Source organism: Callorhinus ursinus, unplaced genomic scaffold (assembly GCF_003265705.2).
Source record: "Callorhinus ursinus isolate GAN/ISIS: 27379988/994484 unplaced genomic scaffold, GSC_fseal_2.0 scaffold8, whole genome shotgun sequence".
Lineage (NCBI taxonomy): Eukaryota > Metazoa > Chordata > Mammalia > Carnivora > Otariidae > Callorhinus > Callorhinus ursinus.
Window position 1 is genome coordinate 70,535,228 of NW_027397070.1, and position 21,467 is coordinate 70,556,694.

The 21,467-nt window shown below is 43.3% G+C and overlaps 2 protein-coding genes across 7 annotated transcripts in view; one reads left to right on the forward strand and one right to left on the reverse strand.

The window, feature by feature from the left end:
* The window catches only part of CINP (cyclin dependent kinase 2 interacting protein), a 20,226-nt gene extending 15,002 nt beyond the window's left edge, over nt 1-5,224 (reverse strand). For both annotated transcript variants that reach the window (XM_025869330.2, XM_073895908.1), the window contains exon 1: nt 5,088-5,224. In XM_025869330.2, coding sequence (XP_025725115.1) covers nt 5,088-5,094 — 7 coding nt within the window. In that variant the 5' untranslated portion in view covers nt 5,095-5,224. The remainder of the gene's footprint in view (nt 1-5,087) is intronic.
* TECPR2 (tectonin beta-propeller repeat containing 2) overlaps nt 5,211-21,467 on the forward strand; it is a 99,103-nt gene continuing 82,846 nt past the window's right edge. For 2 of the 5 annotated variants that reach the window (XM_025869326.2, XM_025869329.2), the window contains exons 1-2: nt 5,211-5,346; nt 17,061-17,351. In XM_025869326.2, coding sequence (XP_025725111.1) covers nt 17,133-17,351 — 219 coding nt within the window. In that variant the 5' untranslated portion in view covers nt 5,211-5,346; nt 17,061-17,132. Of the gene's footprint in view, nt 5,347-5,831; nt 6,073-11,649; nt 11,750-17,060; nt 17,352-21,467 lie in introns of those variants that run through there. The other 3 variants (XM_073895906.1, XM_073895904.1, XM_025869328.2) reach the window with 3 other exon arrangements.

Genomic DNA, 21,467 nt, shown 5'->3' on the forward strand with positions numbered 1-21,467 from the left:
AAGAAGAAGAAGAAGAAGAAGAAGAAAGAAGAAGAAGAAGAAGAAGAAGAAGAAGAAGAAGAAGAAGAAGAAGAAGAAGAAGAAGAAGAAGAAAAGAAGAAGAAGAAGAAGAAGAAGAAGAAGAAGAAGAAGAAGAAGAAGAAGAAGAAGAAGAAGAAAGAAGAAAGAAGAAGAAGAAGAAGAAGAAGAAGTAGTAGTAGTGAAGTAAGAGTCTCTGGCAGGACTGGACTCCTGCAGGGTTCAATCTCATGACCTGGAGAGCATGACCTGAGCCGAAACCAAGAGTTGGATGCCCAACTGACTGAGCCACCCAGATGACCCTCACCCCCTCTTGGAAAGACAGTGCCCCAATTACAATTCCCAATCCCCCACAAAAGAAGGAAAGCTTTCTGACTATTGGACCTGTCACCAGAAGCTCTGATCTGTTCACAATGTCAGAGACCCCTTGGTCTTGCCTATAACCAATTTCTTTGTAGTCCCAAATGCCACTGTAGATTACGCCTGCAAGACTATAGATGTTACCTATCCAGTTAGGCTATTATGACTGGGCGTTCCCATACTTGTTTCAGCCTTTCCCCAGTTGTAACCATGCTAGCTCAGTTAAATCCCTCCATCTTTGCCATTGTACAGTCCCACATTCTTTTCCTTATGTAAGTGCGATCTGTCTCCCTGCACCCAAGGCAAATACAAACAAGTTTATGCCTCTTTGCAGTTTCTAGAAAAGACCCTTTAATGAAGGAATAGCCTCTCACAGAATGTCATCCCAACTCCTCCAATCCCTGGCTTGAAAAGGCCAGTCAGGAAATTCCAGCTAATAAATCTATCAATAACCAGACCTTAGCTGGAGTCCCCTGTGCACCACCTGGTTTCATTTTTGTTTACAGGGGACAGCATTTCCCATGGGCATAGGAATGCTTAGACAGTTGGCAGCTTGGAAGTCAATGTTTATTGTTTATTGTTAACTTTCATCACAAACCAGAGGCCTCCGCCGGCCTGCCCCATTAGGCCTCCATGGCTCTCTTAACCAGGAACTTCAGGGGGCATATATGACTCCTGGTTTACCTCTGTAGGGAGGCTTTTCCCCTCGGGTCGGAGTAAGTGCCAATGATCACGTGATCAGAAATCTCTCCCTAACATTAGGAGAGGTAGCTGACTCCGCAGCCAAAGCAAGACAGCCCAACAATGACCACGTGACTTGTTGGCTAAAGGAGTTTTGGACAGGGGCACCTGGGTGCCTCAGTCGGTTAAGTGTCTGCCTTCTGCTCAGCTCATGATCTCAGGGTCCTGGGATCAAGCGTCACGTCCTGTCAGCCTCCCTGCTCAGCAGGGATCCTGCTCCTCTCTCTGCCCCTCCCTCCTGCTCTGCTCTCTCTCTCTCTCAAATAAATAAATAAAATCTAAAAAATAAATAAATAAATAAAAGAATTTTGGACAATCTACTTGCTGGACAAGGAGGCATTTGTGCGGTAGCAAATACCACCTGTTGCACCTGGATAAATACCTCTGGAGAAATAGAAACCCACTTACACAAGATCAGGGAACAAGAGCACAGATGACAACGAATTTCACCTAATGACCCCTAGTCTTTTGATCTATTTTGCTGGTTACCTTCAGGTTTGAGCTCCTGGTTTAGAACCGTCATACTGGATTTGTCATACTATTTTTAATTCTGCCTTTTTTTTAAAAAAAGATTTTATTTATTTATTTATTTGAGAGAGAGAGAGAGAGGAGAGAGCACAAGCAGGGGGAGCAGCAGAGGGAGAGGAAGCAGGCTCCCCGCTGAGCAAGGAGCCCGATGCGCAACTCGACCCCAGGACCCTGAGATCATGACCTGAGCCAAAGGCAGACGCTTTACTGACTGAGCCACCCAGGCACCCCAAGACAGAGATTTTAGATGCTAAGTGCTGAGGTCTCCTTCCTACCCTTTCTTGTCATTCACACGTGGCCTCAATGGTTTCCAGTCGTTACGCACTTTCCCTGTGACACAGGACAGGACAACCAGGAAAGTGGACAAAGCCACTAAATGCAGAAAAACTGACTCTTGATAAAGTGATGTTTTTGAGCAAAGACCTTGATCACAAGGGGGAAATGTGAAAATAAAAGAAACCTCATTTAAAAATAGAGTCAGGAAGCCCTGGAGAGGGGGCTGCTCACACGCGCACCACTTGTTGTAGCCTGCACAACCAGCAGCAGTAAAGAAGGTAAGAATGGTCTCAACAAGGGAGGACATACTTCACATAGGAATTTTATCTCCTGCTTTTAAGAAAAGGAAGGAAGAGCCCCAGCAATAATGCACTAACCACCTCCTATACCCAATGGAGAAACCACTGTGCAAAAACCACTACAACCTTGAACTCTTGTTCTTCTCCAGTACACTTTTGTTTACAACTCTCCCCAGTTTCCTCCTAAAACCTAAGGAAAGCTGACCTTCCCTTTGTCCCTTCCAACTTGCCAGAGTTCACCATAGCTTGCCTGTTCCAAATTTGCTGTTTAAAGTTAACAAATTTATGGTCTTAGTTGGAGAGCAAATATATATATAAAATTATATATATATATATATATATATTTCTTCTATCAGAAACAGCCAGATGGAAGAGATGCATAGAGCAAGGTATGTGGAAAGGGGTATGGAGTCTCCGTGCTCTCTGAGCACACCACTCTCCTCAAATCTCCATGTGTTCACCAAACTGGAGCTCCCCAAATCCCATCATTGTGGGCTTCTATGGAGACTTCATTACACAGGCTTGGTTGATTAATTCACTGGGCACTGCCCATTGATTCAACCTCCAGCCCCTCTTCCCTGGGGACATGGGGAAGGTAGGTGGGACTGAAAGTTCCAACCCTTCAATCACATGATTGGTGTGTGTGCACGTGGGAACCAGGCCCCATCCAAAGGTTACCTAGGGGCTTCCCAAAAGTTACTTCATCAACCTAACAAAAGACACCTTGCTCACTCTCACACTTCAGAAACACCAAGGGTTTTACCTCTCTGCCAAGAATAGGACAAAGACCTAATATTTACTTCTTATTATAAACCACAATCACAGCCTGTTATGTAAGTCCTATTTACCACTTCTCCAGCTTCTCCCAGCTTGCTCTCTATGCCTTAGGGCTATCTGATCTAGAATATTTCTCCTGTCCATGTATGTCCCCACTCACTGGGCTAACTCCTAGTATCCTTTAAGGCTCTGCTTATTTAAATATCCCTTTATTCTTTACTTATACAACTCACCAACCATATGCCAGGCATGGGGGATCAAGTGACTGAATGAGACATACCAGGACCATTTTCATGGAATTTACTTTCCAAAGAGGAAGTGGATAATAGACAACCAGATGACCATGATCAATTTAGATCATGGTAAGTGCCATGTAGAAAAGAAAATGGGGTCTTGGGTTAGAGTGAACCCCTGAAGAGATGTCATTTAGGCCAGAACCTGAATGATGAGAGGTCAGTAGTATGGGTCCTAATGTGAGAATGAGCTTGGTGAGTCTGAAAAACTAAGCAAGACCAGTACGTCTATGATGACGGACAGAAGGAGTAAAATGTTCACCTTTAGCCCGGAAGACTGACCTTTAGCCTACATAGTTCCAACAAGGATCAAGTATGTGCTGGCTGCTACATTCTTAAAGGGTCTCATGACTGCCTGTAAATCTCACCGATAGTTAATACTGAACTGAATGATAAGCACCAGAGGAATCTTGCGAAAATAGTTTTATGAGTAGAAATTCAGAGAAACATTTATGATAATACTCCCTGCATGTCTCCTCCCTCTTGACCAGTAAGCATATAACCACCAGCTTCATACAGCAAAAATGCAGCCCTTTCTGCCCACAGGTCCTGTCCCCATGCTACTCAAATAAACTTACTAAGTTGCACCATGCAACATTCCAAAAATTCTTTCTTAACCTTTGCGATCGATAACCCCACATCACCTAGAAGAGAATGGTGGGGAGGGGGGCTAGGTGAGGGGGCAGTCAAGCAACTAGAACCTTACAGACCAAGATAGTTTAGATTTATTCCAAGTCAGTGGAAAGGAAGCAAGAAGCTCTGAGCAAGAAAGTGACATGATCTGATTTAGGTTTTCAGAAAGTCACTCCTTCCACAAGGAAATCTTCCTGGATCTCCCAGGTTGGGTTAGAACTCATTGCACTGGATATCTGAAACAACCTCTTCTTCAGCTATCGCTGACACTCACCAGCACGGTATATTTGCTTGTGTAATGTCTATATTCCCTGCTGGACTGTAAGTCCACCGGAGCAGTGACTATGTCTTGTTCCCTCTCCTAACCTCAGCACACAGTAGGTGTTGAATAAAATGTGTTAAATGGAGAAATCGTCCTTATTACCTGCACTATAATCCTCTAAGGCTTTCTCTCCTCCAGTAGGGGCTCCTTGAGGGTGAAGACCCCATCTGATTCATTCTCTGTCTGTTCCATACCCAGCACATATTTAGGAACCAAAAACACAGGGGCTCTCTAACTTCAAGAAACTCAGGCCAGTGGGGAAAGAGACCAGTAGCCAGGGTCACAGCACAGAGCTGAGTGAGGTTAGGCATAGTGGCTACCTCCCTTATGCCTTCGGGGCCGCGGCTCCCAATCTGTGCACATTACTACATGGGATGCCTGTGAGGCTCAAACGAGCTGACCCACCTAAAGCACTTGGGACACTACTTGGCACACAGTGAGCACTGGCTGAGTGACAGCTTTTATTACCAGCAAAAAGCTCTGTGCGGGTAATGCTGAGGAAATTCAGGGAAAGGTTTTGGGAGGAGCTGGGCATGCAAGGCTTGGCACCCCATATACTCTGCTAATCCTAGTTTACAGTGACCATTACAACCTGGGGGTCCGGATCTGCTGACACTCCTCTCCCTACAAGTAGTTCTACGCGTGAGAAAAACCGAGGCTCGGCCAGACTGACCGGATCCCGGGCCGACCGCCGAGCATGCGCGAGGCCAGCGGGCTGGGCTGGGCCAAGGCAGGGACCCCCATTCACGCCGGGACGCTCCCGGCCCCCGGCCCAACGCGCAGGCCAAGCCGGGCCTCTCACGCCCTCCCTGCCCCGGGGACCCGACCCGTCGCACGCACCTGCCATGCGTCCGCGGATATCCCGGGAAGGAGCCGAAGCCCCGCCCACGCCCGCCGGAAGCGTGCTGGCGTCTCTTCCGCGCCGCTCCGCTGGCCAGCCGCCACTTGCGGCTCTGCCGCTCTAGCCCCTGGCCGTCGCTCAGCGGTGTCGGCCCGGTTGCCCAGGGAACGGGCTCCCGGCAGCCCCCGCGGCCCGGAGTCCGTCCCCACCTCCTCCGGCCGGGCCGGGCCGACGAGTCCGGAGGGGCCGCCGCGGGAGGTGAGTCCGGCGATGCCGCTGTCGGCCCCGCTGCCCCCGCCGTCCGGCCCGCGCCCCCCTCTCGGCCTTCCCGCCGCCGCTCACATCTCCCCCAGGCCGCCCTGCCCTGACCTCGGCGCCTCAGGGTCGCACAGTCCGTCTCGCCCCCGTTCCCAGCCCCCCGCGTCGCCCGCGCCGGGTGGCCGAGCCCGAATGCCACAGCCCTTGAGGCGCCTGGCAGAAGCCAGCGGTCCGCCGACGGCGGCGGGGGTCGCCCACGCGTCCTCGGCCCCGCTGGCCCGCCGACACCCTCCCCCGGCCCTCGCTCCTCCCACTCGGCGCGTTCCCTCCCCTCTGCCGCACCCTCGGCTCTCATCCCTCGGCCGTCATCCCTCATCCCTCGGCCCCCTGCCTGCCGGCCCGCGGCTCCAAGCGCCGGCGTCTCGTGATTGACTTTGCGTTCCGTCCCCCGACCCTGCCAGTCCGGTCCCTAACTCCGCGCACCGGCGCTGCTGGCACAGACCTTGGCGCGTACCCAGTAGGCGCTCAGGAGGTGTTCGTTAAGTGGATAAATGAAGGACTCCTCCCTCAGTGCTGCGTTAGGACCTGGGAGGCAGAATAGGTACTAGCGGAGGACCCTGGAGTCAGACCCAGATTCGGGTCACAGCACTTGCCCCTTCCTAGCTGTGTGCTCGGGGCAAGTGATACCACCTCGCTACGCTGCGGTTTCATCATCGGCAAAAGGAGGTGACAACGGTTTCTACCTCTGTGTTGGTGGGAGGATCAAATGGGTCAGTGCCTGTAGAGTGCTGAGCACAGCGCCTGGCACCTGACACGTTTCAATAAGGAGTAGCCCCTACTGCAGTTACCCACATGCCCTGCTTCCACTTCTCTTCCCCGCTCTTGGTTCTTCCTCACTTTCTCACTGAGACTCCGGAACCTTACTCTGTTCTGTTCCTTCTTTTCCGTCTCTTGGCAGAATGTGGGGTCCCCTTGCTTTATCTGCTGGAGTGAGGAGTTGCACTTGGGGTCGACTCCCTTCTTGTAAACCCAGCATGGGCGGAATCTGGGAGTAAAGCCATGTATTTTGTAGTCGCCATTGTCTCCTGGTCTTCTAAGCTTCAAGGCTTTTTGTACTCTCTCACACTAGCAAAGTGCACCTTGATAAGCCTCTGACCTTGCGGGGTTTTTTTTGATACATCCCATGTTCGTTCATTCACCGGGTATTATTTGGGGTCCCTTGTATGTCAGCCGCACACCGGGTTCTAGGGGTGCTGTGGTCCCAGTCCCTGCCCTCAGGGAGCTTTCTAATCGGAGAACCAGCCTGTGCAGGTATAGGGGATGTTCTACCTGAGTTTTCAGGACCGGCTTTGAGACTGTAGTGGGGAAGATGGGATAAGGGTAGTCCTTCTGAAGGGGTGACTAGTAAGTAGCTTTCTTAGGTTTAAGTTATTTTGTAGCCACATTGTCTTTTTCAATAGAAGATTGACTTCTGGATTTGTTTTCCAGTTTTCTCCTAGAAAGGTAACACTTAGAAGTTTGAGGAAGGCTATTTTATATATATATAGCTTTTGTATAGTTTGGACAAAATGGCTGCTGGAACTTGGGGAAAAAAAGGAAGGAAACAGCATCAGGAAGAGCAGTTGATTGAACTTGGAAAGATCAGGTAACAGTTATACATATAATGAATACAAGCTTTGGTGTCAAGCATGGAGAGATTTCTAGATATAGCAAAGCACAAGGAGCTTGGTAGAATAAGAAGGGAGTAGTCTGCAAGCTGCTGAGGTAGAAGTGAGCAATTGTTCCAAGTGTGTGTTCAGTTTAAATGAATATATTATTTGGGCCTGGGCTTAAGAGACCAGTGAATTTTTGCATAATGGTGGATGTAACTGAGGTAGAGTGGTCTTCTATTTTGGGTTGTCATCCTTGGGGAATCCTGGCATAGTGTTTTGAGAGCTTAATGTAACAAAGAGTTGTTGAGTGCTGATTGTACCGTACACTGTTGGTCTTTGGAAGCGCCACAAGAAATATAGACTAGAAGGAGATGAGTGAAGACTACAAACAGTCCTTTAGAGAAGCTAGAAAGCAAATGATAGGCTGCTGTGTGATAATGAGGTGCTGAATGTTCTCTGAAAGCAGAGAAAGACCGACTAAGTGTCAGAGGGAGTCTGCCAAGGTTTCCTAGGGGAGAACTAGTTCTTACAGTGTGTGTGGGGGGGTGGGGGGGGGGGAGGGGGGGGGGGGGTTTTTGCAAAGACATACAGGTTATGGCATGTTCAGGGACTGTGGCAGGAAGCCCATTGCAGCTGCAGTGTGGAGTGTGTGGAAGGAAGAGTGGCCTGGCATCAAGTTAGATACAGACCATTTGTTTTTCTAAAGATTATTTATTTGAGAGAGAGGGAGAGGGAGAGTGCAGGGGAGGGACAAAGGAGAGAGAGTCTCAAGTAGACTCCACGCTGAGCCCAGAGCCCGACACAGGGCTCAATCTCACCGCCCCAAGATCATGACCTGAGCCGCAATCAAGAGTCGGATGATTAACTGACTGCCACCCAGGTGCCCCCAGACCATTTTTTAAAAAATGTTCTCCTTCCATGTTTTCATCTGGCTAGCCAGCCAACAGGTATGGCAGCAGGGAATTGACAGAATTTCATCGGGAAGATAAATGACTGCTTCAGTCTCATTTTGCTCAGCCGCGAGATTTTAACATTTAAAAGAATGATAGATGTGGGACACCTGGGTAGCTCAGTAAGTTAAGCGTCTGCCTTCGGCTCGGGTCATGATCCCAGGGTCCTGGGATCGAGCCCCGCATCTGGCTCCTTGCTTGGCGGGAGGCCTGCTTCTCCCTCTGCCTGCTGCTCCCCCTGCTCGTGCTCTCTCTCTGTGTCAAATAAATAAATAACATCTTAAAAAAAAAAAGAATGATAGTTGTTGTAGCCAGACTTTAAAAATAGATTGTATAACTTGGATACTAACTGTCTTCCTAGAGATTTTGGAGACAATCCTTAAACCTTTTGAGTTGAAGAGAGCTCTGGCAACTCATGGTTCCTGTAGTACTAAGTGAATGATTTAGACTATGTATTGATGTCCTTGTTCCAGTTCTGAGAAACTGCCCACCAAGGTGGCATTAGGGTGCTGTCAGTCAGCATGAAGATCATCTGACCCCCTTGCAGATATAGGGGGTTGATTGGTAGATTCCACGGGGGGAGAAGCATGCTGACTAGAAGAAGAATATTGCAGAGTGGTGTTTTGTCTTTTTAATGGAAATATTTGTGACCAAGGAAGCATTACTGATTTTAAAGATTGGATTGAGACTATTCTCTGCAGTAGGACCTGAAGTTAACATTTCATTATTCATTCAGCAAATCTTTATTGAATATCTACTCTGTGCCAAAGATATTGTTAGGGTACTAGGGTTTACATTTGTTGCTTATATTTTTGTGAGTGATGATCATTAAACTGCTTAGCAAATAAAGGGACTAAAGTTTGTGATGAGAATATGAAGGATGTACACGAGGTGACATGACAGGAGGGGCCGAGGGACTGCAAGCTGTTGGCTCAGGGAGGCCCTTTGTGAGGCCAGGCTTGTGAGTGAGATGAAAGATCCCTGGAGTAGAGGGTCTAGAGGCCTGAGTAGGGAAAGAGTGGGTCCGTGCAGCAGGAGCTTGGACAGGTGGGGAGGGACAGGGATGTGAGGGGGAGCCAGGAAGGCTGGCCACACAGAGCCTTATGTAGGCCACTGAAAGGAACTGGGTTTTTCTGGGAGCATCGGGGAGCCCCTGAGGAATTTTGAATAGGACGGGTAGTATGAGACCCACCCATTTCTCTTTCAAAGAACTCTTATTGAAAAAAAAAAAAGACTTTTTTTCAGAGCAGTTTGAGGTGCACAGCAAAGTTGAAGAGAAAATAGAGATTTCTCATATACCCCTGCCCCTACGCATGCAGGGCCTCCCCCGGTATCAACATTAAAACATTTATTAAACTGATGAACCTACACTGACACATCATAATCAACCAGAGCCCATCATTTACGTTAGGGCTCACTTTTGGTCGGGCACATCCTGTGGGTTTGGACAAATGTATAACGACATGAGTCTGTCATTATGGTATCAGTGTTTTAACTGCCCTGAAAGTCTGTGCTTTTGTTTATTCGGTTTATTGATCCCTTTCCCTCCCCCCACAACTCCTGACAGCCATTGATCTTCTACTGTCTCCATAGTTTTGCCTTTTCCAGAATGTTACATAGTTGGAATAATACAGGTTGTAGCCTTTTCAGATTGTCTTCTTTCACTTAGTAATATGCATTTAAGGTTTCTCTCTCTTTTCATGGCTTAATAGCCCATGTCTTTTTAATGCTGAATAATATTCCATTGGCTGAGTGTACCGCAGTTTATTTATACATTCACCTACTAAAGGACATCTTAGTTGCTTACACGTTTTGACAGTTGTGAATAAAACTGGTATAAATATCTGGGTGAAGGTTTGTATGCGAACATAAGTTTGCATCTCCTTTGGATAAATACCAAGGAATGTAATTGCTGGATGATATAATAAGTTAGTTTAGTATTTTTTTTTTAAAGTAGGTTCTGTGCCCAGTATGGGACTTGAACTCATGACCCCAAGATCAAGAGTTGCATGCTCTACAGACTTTGTCAGCTAGGTGCCCCAGATTGTTTAGTTTTGTAAAACAAAACAAAACAAAACAAAAAAACCCAAATTGTCTTCCATAGTGACTGTACCATTTCACATTCCCACCAGCAATGAATGAGAGTCCCTGTTGCACCACATCCTCACTAGCATTTGGTGTGGTCAGTGTTCGGGATTTTGGCTATTCTAATAGGCATGTATCTCATTTTAATTTTCGTTTCCCTGATGACATATGATGTAGAACACCTTTTCATATGTTTATTTGCCATCTGTATATCTTCTCTGGTGAGGTGTTTAGTAGGTCTTTGGCCCATTTTTTAATTGGGTTGTTTCTTATTGTTGAGTTTTAAGAGTTCTTTGTATATTTTGGGTAACAGCCCTTGGTCAGATGTGTCTTTTGCAAATATTTTCTCTCAATCTGGCTTGTCTTCTCATTCCCCCTGAGATTGTCTTTTGCAGAGCTTTTTAGTTTTAATGAAGTCTAGCTTATCAGTTATTTCTTTCATGGATCATGCCTTTGGTGTTGTATAGAAAATGTCATCACCATACTCAAAGTCATCCAGGTTTTCTCTTGTGTACTTTTTAAAAGATTTTATTTATTTATTTGAGAGAGAGCAAGAGAGAGAGCAAGGGAGCAAGAGATCACAAGCAGGGGGAGCAGCAGAGGGAAAGGCTGAGCAGGGAGCCTGACACAGGGCTCAATTCCAGGACCCCAGGATCACGACCAAAGGCAGACACTTAACCGACTGAGCCACCCAGCACCCCTCTCCTGTATTTTCTTGTAGGAGTTTCATAGTTTTGTGTTTTACATTTAAGCCTGTGATCCATTTTGAGTTAATTTTTGTGAAGGAGTGTAAGGTCTGTGTCCAGATTCATTTTTTTTTTTTTTTGCATGTAGATGTTCAGTTGTTCCAGCACCATTTGTTGAAAAGACTATCTCTGCTCCATTTATTGCCTTTGCTCCTTTGTCAAGGATCAGTTAACTATATTTGTGCAAGGCTATTTCTGGGCTCTCTCTTTTGTTCTATTGGTGTATTTTTTCTTTTGCCAACACCACACTGTCTTGATTACTGTAGCTTTATAGTATGTTTGGCAGTCGGGTAGTATCAGTCCTCTAACTTTGTTCTTCTCCCTCAACATTGTGTTGGCTATTCTGGTTCTTTGCCTCTCTATATACACTTGAAAATAGTTTTTTTGATATCCACAAAATAATTTGCCTGGGATTTTGATTGGGATTGCATCGAATCTGTAGGGCAAGTTGGGAAGAACTGACATCTGGACAATATTGAATCTTCCTGTCCATGAACATGGGATATCTTTCCATTTATTTAGTTCCCTGATTTTGTTCATGGGAGTTTTGTAGTTTTCCTCATATTGATGTTGTACATATTATGTTAGATTTATATGTAAGTATTTCAGTTTGGGGAGTGCTAATGTAAATGGAATCGTGTTTTTAATTTCAAATTCCACTTGTTCATAGCTGATATATAGGAAAGCAGTTGGCTTTTGTATGTTAAGTTGTATTGTAACCTTGCTATAATTGCTTATTAGTGTCAGGAGTTTTTTGTTGATTAAGACTTTCTACACAGATGATCATGTCATCTGCAAACAAAGACAGTTTTATTTCTTCCTCCCTAAATTGTATACTTTTTATTTCTTTTTCTTGTCTTATTGCATTAGCTAGAACTTCCAGTATGATGTTGAGAAGGAGTGGTGACATGAGGAAGTCCTTCTCTTGTAGCTGATCTTCGTGGAGAAGATTTGAGTGTCTCACCATTAAGTATGATGTTAGCTGTTGCTTTTTGTAGATATTCTTTGTCAGCTTGAGGAAATTACCCTTTATTCCTAGTTTATGGAAATTTTAGGATGAATGGATGAATGAATGGAAGTTTTTAGGAAATTACCCTTTATTCCTAGTTTATGGAAGTTTTTAGGATGTTGAACAGCTGTTTCTTCTTTTTATAGTAGTTTGAGATGTAGTTTACATACCATATAATTTACTCATTTAAAGTGTACAATTCAGTGGTTTTTAGTATATCACAGAGATATGTAGTGATGGTTATCACTACAATCAATTTTAGAACTTTGTCAATCTCAAGAGAAACCCCATACCATTTAGCAGTCATCCCCACCCCCACTCCTGTCTTCTACCCCAAGGCAGTCACTGATTTACTTTCTGTTTGTATGGGTTTGCTTATTCTGGGCATTTCATATAAATGGAATCAATATGTGATTTTGTGTGTCTGTCTTATTTCACTTAGCATCATGTTTTCAAGGTTCATCATGTTATAGCATGTGTCAGAACTTCATTCCTTTTTATTGATTAATATTCCATTGTATGGATATATTATCATTTTGTTTTGATGGACAGTTGGTGTTGTTTTTAATTTTTACCTTTAATATTATTACCTTCATAATATTTTTGTGTAGACATATGTCTACCTATGTTATTATGTATGTATTGCTGGGTTATGTGGTAACTCTGTGTTTAACTGCTAGACTTTTTCATAGTGGCTGTATCATCATTTTATTTTCTACCAGCAGTGTATGAGGATTTCAGTTTCTTTACATTCTTGCTAATACCTATATGTCTTTTATTATTATTATTATTATTATTATTATTATAGCCGTCTTAGTATTTAAAGTGATAACTCATTGTGGTTTTGTTTTGCATTTCCCTGATGATTAATGACGTGACCATCTTTATTGTGCTTATTGGCCATTTTTATGTCTTCTCTGGAGAAATGTCTATTCAGATCCTTTGCCCATTTAAGAATTGTTTTTTTATTATATAATAAATAATAAATTTATTATTATTTAGTTATATTTATTATATATGCTAATGTGTTAGTATGTTTTATAAGTTTTATTTATAACAAAGTTGTTATTTTAATTTTTATATTATATAATAGTACAATATTATATTTTTATTATGTATTAAATTATCTATATTTATTATGTTTATTTATTTAAGAGTTCTTTATATATTCTGGGTACAAATGTTTTATCAGATATGTGATTAACAAATACTTTTCCCAGTTCTGTGAGTTGTCTTTTCAGTGTCCTGGTGGTGTTTTTTGGAGCACAGAATTAATTTTGATGAAGTCACAGAGTTCATTCTGACTGCTATGTATGAGCACAGGTTCTAGAGGTGAGATGTGGAAGCAGGAGAGCAGTCATTAGATGATGTGAGATGTGTGATGGCTTCATCTTGGGCATGGCCACAGAGATGGTGAGAAGGGGCCAGGTGTGAGGTAGGTTAGGAGATAGAGCAAATGGAATGAGGTGAGGGGTTGTTGTAGGGGTGAAGGAGAGGGAGAAGGAGAAGTCAGGGATGAATGCTAGGATTTTAGCTTGAAAATTTGATTCAAAATTTGATTATACTGCCCATTACCTGCCACAGAATTATGATAATTTTTAATCCCTGCTGGGACCTGGTAAGTGAGGGAGGGATCCTTATACATTTTTGAAGTTGGTAGTACTGGGCGCCTGGGTGGCTCAGTTGGTTGAGCGACTGCCTTCGGCTCAGGTCATGATCCTGGAGTCCTGGGATTGAGTCCCACATCGGGCTCCCTGCTCAGCGGGGAGTCTGCTTCTCCGTCTGACCCTCCTCCCTCTTATGCTCTCTGTCTCTCATTCTCTCGCAAATAAAATCTTAAAAAAAAAAACTGAGGGGCGCCTGGGTGGCTCAGTTGGTTAGGCGACTGCCTTCAGCTCGGGTCATGATCCCGGAGTCCCAGGATTGAGTCCCGCATTGGGCTCCCTGCTCAGCGAGGAGCCTGCTTCTCCCTCTGACCCTCCCCCACCATGTACTCTCTCTCTCTCATTCTCACTCTCTCAAATAAATAAATAAATCTTTAAAAAAAATTGAAGTTGATAGTATTATTGATTGTGCCAAAGAGATGACTGCAGGGATTCTGATCTTCTCTATTATCCATTAATACCCAGTAAGCCACCACAAATAAACATGTAATCCAAGTTAGAATAGTGTGCCTGCTCTGCAAATGAGTTTCAAGGTAAATCCTCTGGCCTTCTTCTAACCAGACTGCAATCTCAAATCCCCTCTTGTATGGAGATTATGGGGCTGTCAGTGAATAATATCAAATCAAGTGAATTAATTTTTAAAATATAAGTGTCATAATTTGACAAAGCTACTTTGCGGAAAATGCCTTTTAAAGGAGGAAAATAGTACCAGCTGACATTTGTGAGGTGCTTAGTATTTCCACTTGCTTCCTAGGAGATCTTGTCCGCTGAAGCAGAAAGTAAAACATTTTGGATGGGAAAATTTTGGTTTATGTATACAGTGTGTCCTCTGCAGTTTATTTATAGAGTCTTAAAAATCATGTTCTAGGGGAATATTTAATAACATGGCAAATGCTTGTGATTTATCAAGTGTGTGTCTGCACACGGGTCTATGGCTCTCTGTACCTATAGCATATCTCTGTACAAGGGGATTATGAGTAGTAGTTATTTAGTTCTTTGTAATTTTCCATATTCCAATTTTTTGACAGTAAACATTTTTTGACAGTAAACATTTATGACTGTTATAAAAGATTTCATTTTAAAAACATTATGTAAATTATGACGTATCAATGTGTTTGCATGCACAGACTCATTGAAGAAATAAAGCCTTTCTTTTTCCTATGCTGCCCTTGTACTTGAAGCTGGAGAGAAGATTGTTGAAATGGGAGTAGTTTTCCTCATCTATAAAATGGAGATAACAGTGGTCCTGACCTCCTAGGATTTTTTGTGAGGATTTCACAAGTTAGTGTGCTAAGGATAGTTTCTGTGATGTGACATCATTAGCTGTTACCATTACTGCTGCTGCTGTCCCTGTTCCAGGGTTAGTGTCCTGTGTCCTTAAGTGACCTACCTCCTTTCCCACCATGTCTGTCAGCAACTGTTCTCCCTTGAGTTTGCCTAAGAGCCATTTCATTTTCATTTGATTTCTGCATCTTGCAAGCCTTGCCCACCTTTCTGGAGTACTTGCATAAACCAAAGATTGGTGTTGCTCTTAAAAAGGTGTAAGTTTATGAGCTGTGCTGCCGTACGCACAGAACCAGCATTCACCAGCCAGATACCTGTTGCACTAAGCATTGATTGATTGATTGATTGATTTTAAAGATTTTATTTATTTATTAATTTGACAGAGAGAGACACTGTGAGAGAGGGAACACAAACAGGGGGAGTGGGAGAGGGAGAAGCAGGCTTCCCGCGGAGCAGGGAGCCTGATGCGGGGCTCAATCCCAGGACCCTGGGATCAGGACCTGAGCTGAAGGCAGACACTTAATGACTGAGCCACCCGGGCATCCCTGCACTAGGCCTTTAAAGCTATGGGAGCTTGGGCAAATTTCTGAACCTCCCAGAGCTTCAGCCTCTGCTACAAGAGTTTTCTTAACCATCACAGAGGGATAGGATTCTTATTATTACCTTTAGGATAAATTACCTTGCTTGCTTCGCTGTATTGACTATTGTGATTATCAAACAAAACAGGAGTCTAAAAATGCTTAGAACACTGGATATGCCATATAGATGCAGGGGATTATTATTCCAGCGTTGAATTGGGGCCATATTGGAGAAAAGATGGTATTTTGCTAGTCTTCCATTCTTGTCACTTGTTCCTTCCTTGAAAATTTTCCTTTCATATAACTCATTCAGCTATTCAATAAATACTTACTGAGTGCCTCTGTTATGCCTGATCTTTTTCCAGGTGCTGGGGGCTACAGGGGTGAGTGAAGCAGATGTGGGTCCTGTTCCTGTGGGCCTTACAGACCAGTGATGGTAGAGGGAGTCAGGCAGAGATAGCCAGTCAACAGCAAAGAAAAAGGATATGTGAGAAAGTAAAGCAGGGAGAGGGGAATAGAGAGTACTCAGTGGTGGTGGTAGGAAGCCCACTTTAGGGGGTGGGCAGGTGGGACCTTGTGGAGAAGGGGGCATTTTAGCAGAGACCTACATGCCGAGAAGAAGCAAAATCTGAGTGACACCTAGAGAAAGAGCATTCCAGGTAGAAGGAACAGCCAATGCAAGGGCCCCTGGGTGAGAATGAATTGGGTGGGAGTTTCATTATAAGAGAACTTAGAAGGTTGGTCAACTCATAGAAATAGAAAACCCACAGTTCCAACAGACCATAAATCCGGCATCTCAACAAGTTTTTACCAGAGGGGCTTAAAAGTCTCCATGGAACTGAAGGAGTGAAATACCCTGCCAGCTCTAATCAGGAACAGGGCACCCACCTGTAGCTGCTGCTTGTGTGTCGGAACAGTGACTGTGGGATTGGAAAGGCCCAGGACTTGAAGGGAGAAAACCTAGATTCAAGTCTTGTGACCCTTGGGTCCTCAGTACCTTCCTCTCAAAGTTGGGGATGACACCACTGATCTTACAGGTAGGGTAAGGATTAAACGAGTGACTGAGCACATCATAAATTACAACGTGCTGTGTGAGGACTGAGTATCTTTGTTGAGGGAAACTTTGATATCAGAGTGCCAAGAGGTATTGGTCTCACTGTGGAACAGTTGTGTAACTGAGGCCCTGGGCATCAAGGAGGCTGTACACATCCAGCTGGGGGACATGTTTCTCTGCTCTCTCAACACAGTGAATGTATTTCTCCATCAGGATTGGTTCATTGTTCTCCTGGTACAGTGTCTTTCCTGTTTCTCTTCTCTATGTTCCATCCTTCCTGGTGGGCTTCATAGTTCAGGATGTTTCCAGTGAAGCCTTTTCCACATTGCTCTCTCCCTCTTCTCATCAAGACCCACAGATTAGCACTAATCACATGTGGTTTTGTGTAACTTCACTGTTTCTTTTGCCTGCCTGGCTAGATCATAAACTACTTGAGAATAAGAACTGTTTTTAATTTTCTTTCCATTCCTCCATAGTACTTAGCACAATGTAAATCACAGGAGCCAGTATTGAGGTGCCTGTTGAATTAAAATGCTCCAAAGTGATCTTGATGAAACCGGTTTACTTTCTCCATTCAGTTAAGGTCCACCTATAATTTTTACCCACTTGCAAGTTCCTTGATCCCGCTGTTAAACATGACTTCTCTTTGGCATGACTAGACGTCGAAAGAATTATAATGCCTTGTTCTTTAGCCCCCAGGTTTCCCCAGATGCCAAGTAAACATTCCTTTTCCTGCCTGAAGATCATCTGTGAAAACCTTGGCCATGGCATCAGTATCAGAACCTATTACGTTCAGAGAGTTCTGCCCCTTGTACTATCTCCTCAATGCCATTCCCACAAAGGTCCAGAAGGGTTTCCGCTCTATTGTGGTCTACCTCACAGCTCTCGATACCAATGGGGACTACATTGCAGTGGGCAGCAGCATCGGCATGCTCTATCTGTACTGCAGACACTTCAACCAGATGAAAAAGTACAACTTTGAGGTGAGTCTTGCTTTTCTTTACTCCTTAGCATGCAGGCATCATGGCTAACATTTAACATGCTCGTGTGTTCTAGCATGGGATAATTTACTTCTGATTTGGCCTTAGCATCTCACCCAAACAATACTTAAAACCGTCTTTAATTGAAGTGGAATGTAACTAAAAACATTTTTAAGATTTTATTTATTTATTTGACACAGAGAGACACAGTGAGAGAGGGAACACAAGAAGGGGGAGTGGGAGAGGGAGAAACAGGCTTCCCGCTGAGCAGGGAGCTCGATGTGGGACTCGATCCCAGGACCCTGGGATCATGACCTGAGCCGAAGGCAGACGCTTAACGACTGAGCCACCCAGGCGCCCCTACCATCACTTTAGAGAACATTTTAGTGTTTAACATGTAAAAGAAAACTTTGGAAGTAGGTATTTTCTTCTATATATTTTGTTTCTCAAAGTACCTTGACTGACTCAGTTAAATAATCTCCAGTTTTTCTGCTGAAATTATTATAAAAAAAGGATTAGTATCAATATTGGTTAGCTACTAGAACAGGTGCATCTTAAATTGGATCACTTCTGTAGAACACTGCCATTGGGATCCCAACTAACCTCTGTTCTCTGTTGGTTGACTTCAGGCATGGCATGTCTGTGTATTGTAGAAACTGGTAGGCACCAAATATTGACGGACCATCATCGAGTTCACCCACTTAGTCAATATCTGTGGTTTATTGAGTATGTGGCTTTTGTGAGAAACTCAAAGGTGGCAGAACTGTGGCTCCTCCCTCATGGCCTTGTGGGGCTCTACTCTGTCTGCGGTTGGTAGGCTTTTACAGACTAAGACAAGGCCTTTGTGTTTAAGTGAAATGTCTGTATTTTAATAAATATTCAACTTATTAAAGTTTTAATTTAAAAAAGTTAGTTTTTCTTGGGGTACCTGGGTGGCTCAGTCAGTTAAGTGTCTGACTCCTGACTTCGGCTTGGGTCATGATTCCAGGGTCGTGAGTTCGAGCCCCCACATAGGGCTCCATGCTGGGCGTGGAGACTGCTTAAGATTCTCTCTCTCCCTCCTCTGCCCCTCCGTCCCACTCACGCGGATGCATGTGCGCACTCTCTCTCTTAAAAAGTTTTTCTTAAGCCTTTATACTCAATTTAAAATAACAAAAATGGCTAGTGTGCATATAGCACTTACTATATGCCAGGGATTATTCTAAACCTGTACATATATTAACTCATTTCATCCTTGCAAAAACTCTATGAGCCAGATACTATTTTATCATCCTCATTTTACCAGGGAGACAACTGAAGCATAGAGAACTAAGTAACTTACCCAAGTTAGGCATTCAGTAAGTGGTAGCACCATTGTCTGAACTTGGGCAGTTTGGCTCTAGAGTTTGTTAATATTCTTGTATAAAAACTATGGCCATTTCTTTTCTTTGGTTAATAGCTCATGGCCTTAACTGATTAAATTCTCTGAACATTTAAGACCATTTCATAATTAATCTTTGAAAATATAGTTATGAATTAATGTATCTGAAATTTCTCAAATACTTCAAACATTTAACAAGGAAGACTTATGAATCTGTCAGCAAACCCATAACAGGGTAAACCAAAGAAAGCCCTACCCAGATACATCATAATTAAATTGTTAAAAACAAAGGAAAATATTAAAAGTAGCCACAGAAAAATGACACATTACTTGTAGGGAACAATGATTTGAATGACTGCAGATTTCTCCTCAGAAAGCACGGAGGCTAGAAGACAGTGGTATAACATTTTTAAACTACTGAAAGAAAAAACTTGTCAATTTAGAATTCTTTACCTAGTGAAAATATCTATCAGGAAAGAAGGTGAAATAAAAATATTCTCAGCTAAGGGGATTTGTTACCAGGAGTTCTGCTCCAAAATAATTGTGTCAAGAAGTTCTATAGACAAAAGGGAAATGATACCAGAAGGGGACTTGGAACATTAGTAATGAAGGAAGAGTAATAGTAAATATCTGGATAGATAGAATAGGCTGTTTCCTCTTGAGTTCTTTAAAATAATTTGACAGCAAAAATTATAACATTGTCTGTAATATAAGAGGGGGAGTAAGGGGACTATATAGTGATAAGTTTTCTACCTGAAGAGGTAAAATGTTGAGTCTAAATAGATTTTGAAAAGTTAAATACATAAAATTGTAATACCTAGAGCAACCACTAAAAAACCCTGTGCAACATGGTATAGTAAAAAATACTATAAACAAAATGGAATTTTTAAAAAAAATGTTCAAACAACTCACAGGAAAAGAAAGGGGAAACAGAAGAAGGAAAAACAAAAGGAACAAATGGAAAATGATAGACCTAATTAAAACACAGCAATAATTACATTAAATGGAAATGATCTGTAAATATCAGTTAAAAAAAATTACTGGAATGGAGAAAAAAAATCATGAACAAACTATATGTTTTCCATAAGAAACTCAATTCAAACTTAACAATAGAGGTAGGTAAAAATTAAAAGGATGGAAAAAGAGATATCATGTAAATTCTAATTAAAAGAAAGTCGGGGTGGTTATATTAATGTCATAGTATTTTGAGCAAAGAAATAACCAGGGATAAAGAGAGCCATTACGTAATGGTAAAAGAGCCAGTTTGCCAAGAAGACACAGCAGTTTTTAAATGTGTATGCACCTTAACAACAGAGCTCCACAATATACCATACAAAAACTGTCATAACTGAAAGGAGAAATAGAGAAATCCATGATTCTAGTTGGAGACTTCCACTCCTCTTTCAGTGGTAGAAGGAGTTGACAGAAAATCAACAAGGATTTAGAAGAGCTGAGTGGTGTCATCAACCAACACTGTCTAATTGACATTTACAAAATGCTCCACTCAACAGCAGCTGAGGATGCGTTCTTTATAAGTGAAGATGGAACATTCACTGAGACCATATTCTGGGTCATAAAACACATCTCAACAAATTCAAATTAGAGCAGACTTTTCGGGTTTTCTCTGTTTTACTTTGTTTTCTCACTTTTTAATTGAAGTGCAATTTACATAAAGTATACAAGTCTCAAATATACAACTTGATGAATTAGTGTATGGATATACTTGTGTAATCACCTAGATCGAGATATAGAACGTTTTCAACAGTCCAGTAGACTCCATTGTATTGGCTCCCAATCAGTACTCTCCCAGGTAGCTACTCTTTTGACCTCTAACACTATAGAGTAGTTTTACTAGCCCCTTAGGGTTTTCCGCCCCCCCCAAGATTTTTTTTTTAAAGATTTTATTTATTTATTCATGAAAGACAGAGAGAGAGAGAGAGAGAGAGGCAGAGGGAGAAGCAGGCTCAGAGAGAGAGGCAGAGGGAGAAGCAGGCTCCCAAGGAGCAGGGAGCCCGACGCGGAACTCGATCCCAGGACCCTGGGATCATGACCTGAGCCGAAGGCAGACGCTTAACCATCTGAGCCACCCAGATGCCCCTACCCCCCCCCAAGATTTTATTTATTTATTAGAGAGAGAGAGAGAGAGAGAGCACAGGCAGGGGCAGAGGGAGAGGGAGAAGCAGACTCCCCCCTGAGTGTGGAGCCCGAGGTGGGGCTTGATCCCAAGACCCCAAATCATGACCTGAGCTGAAGATAGACATTTAACCAAAGAAGCCACCCAGGCACCCCAACCCCTTAGGTTTTAATTCACTATTAGGTAATCTTTGGCATTAAGGTTTAGTGTTCGTGTGTGTGTGTGTGTGTGCGTGTGTGTGTGTGTGTTCCAGAAAGTATATTTGGATGGAACTGGAATATAGAACAGGGCATGGAGCAGTGTGAGTTAAGGCCAGAAAGGTGGACAGGGGCTCCTACATGATGCTGTAGGCTGGAACCTGCTCCTGGGCAGGGTCAGCTCCGGGACCCTCGTGGGCTGTGTGGGGAAGGTGCTAGGTTGCATTACAACCCATTTCTCTTTTATAAAATACATGTGTCTCGTCTCATTAATCACCAGTTTATTGTCCTTTTTTTTTTTAATATAACTCTTTTTTTAAATTTCAGCCTCCACATTCAAAAAAACTTAAGGAAACAAGAGTTTGGTGTTCCCCAGAATGAAACTACAATTATACCTAATTGCCTGTTTTATAGTTTTACCTGGAATT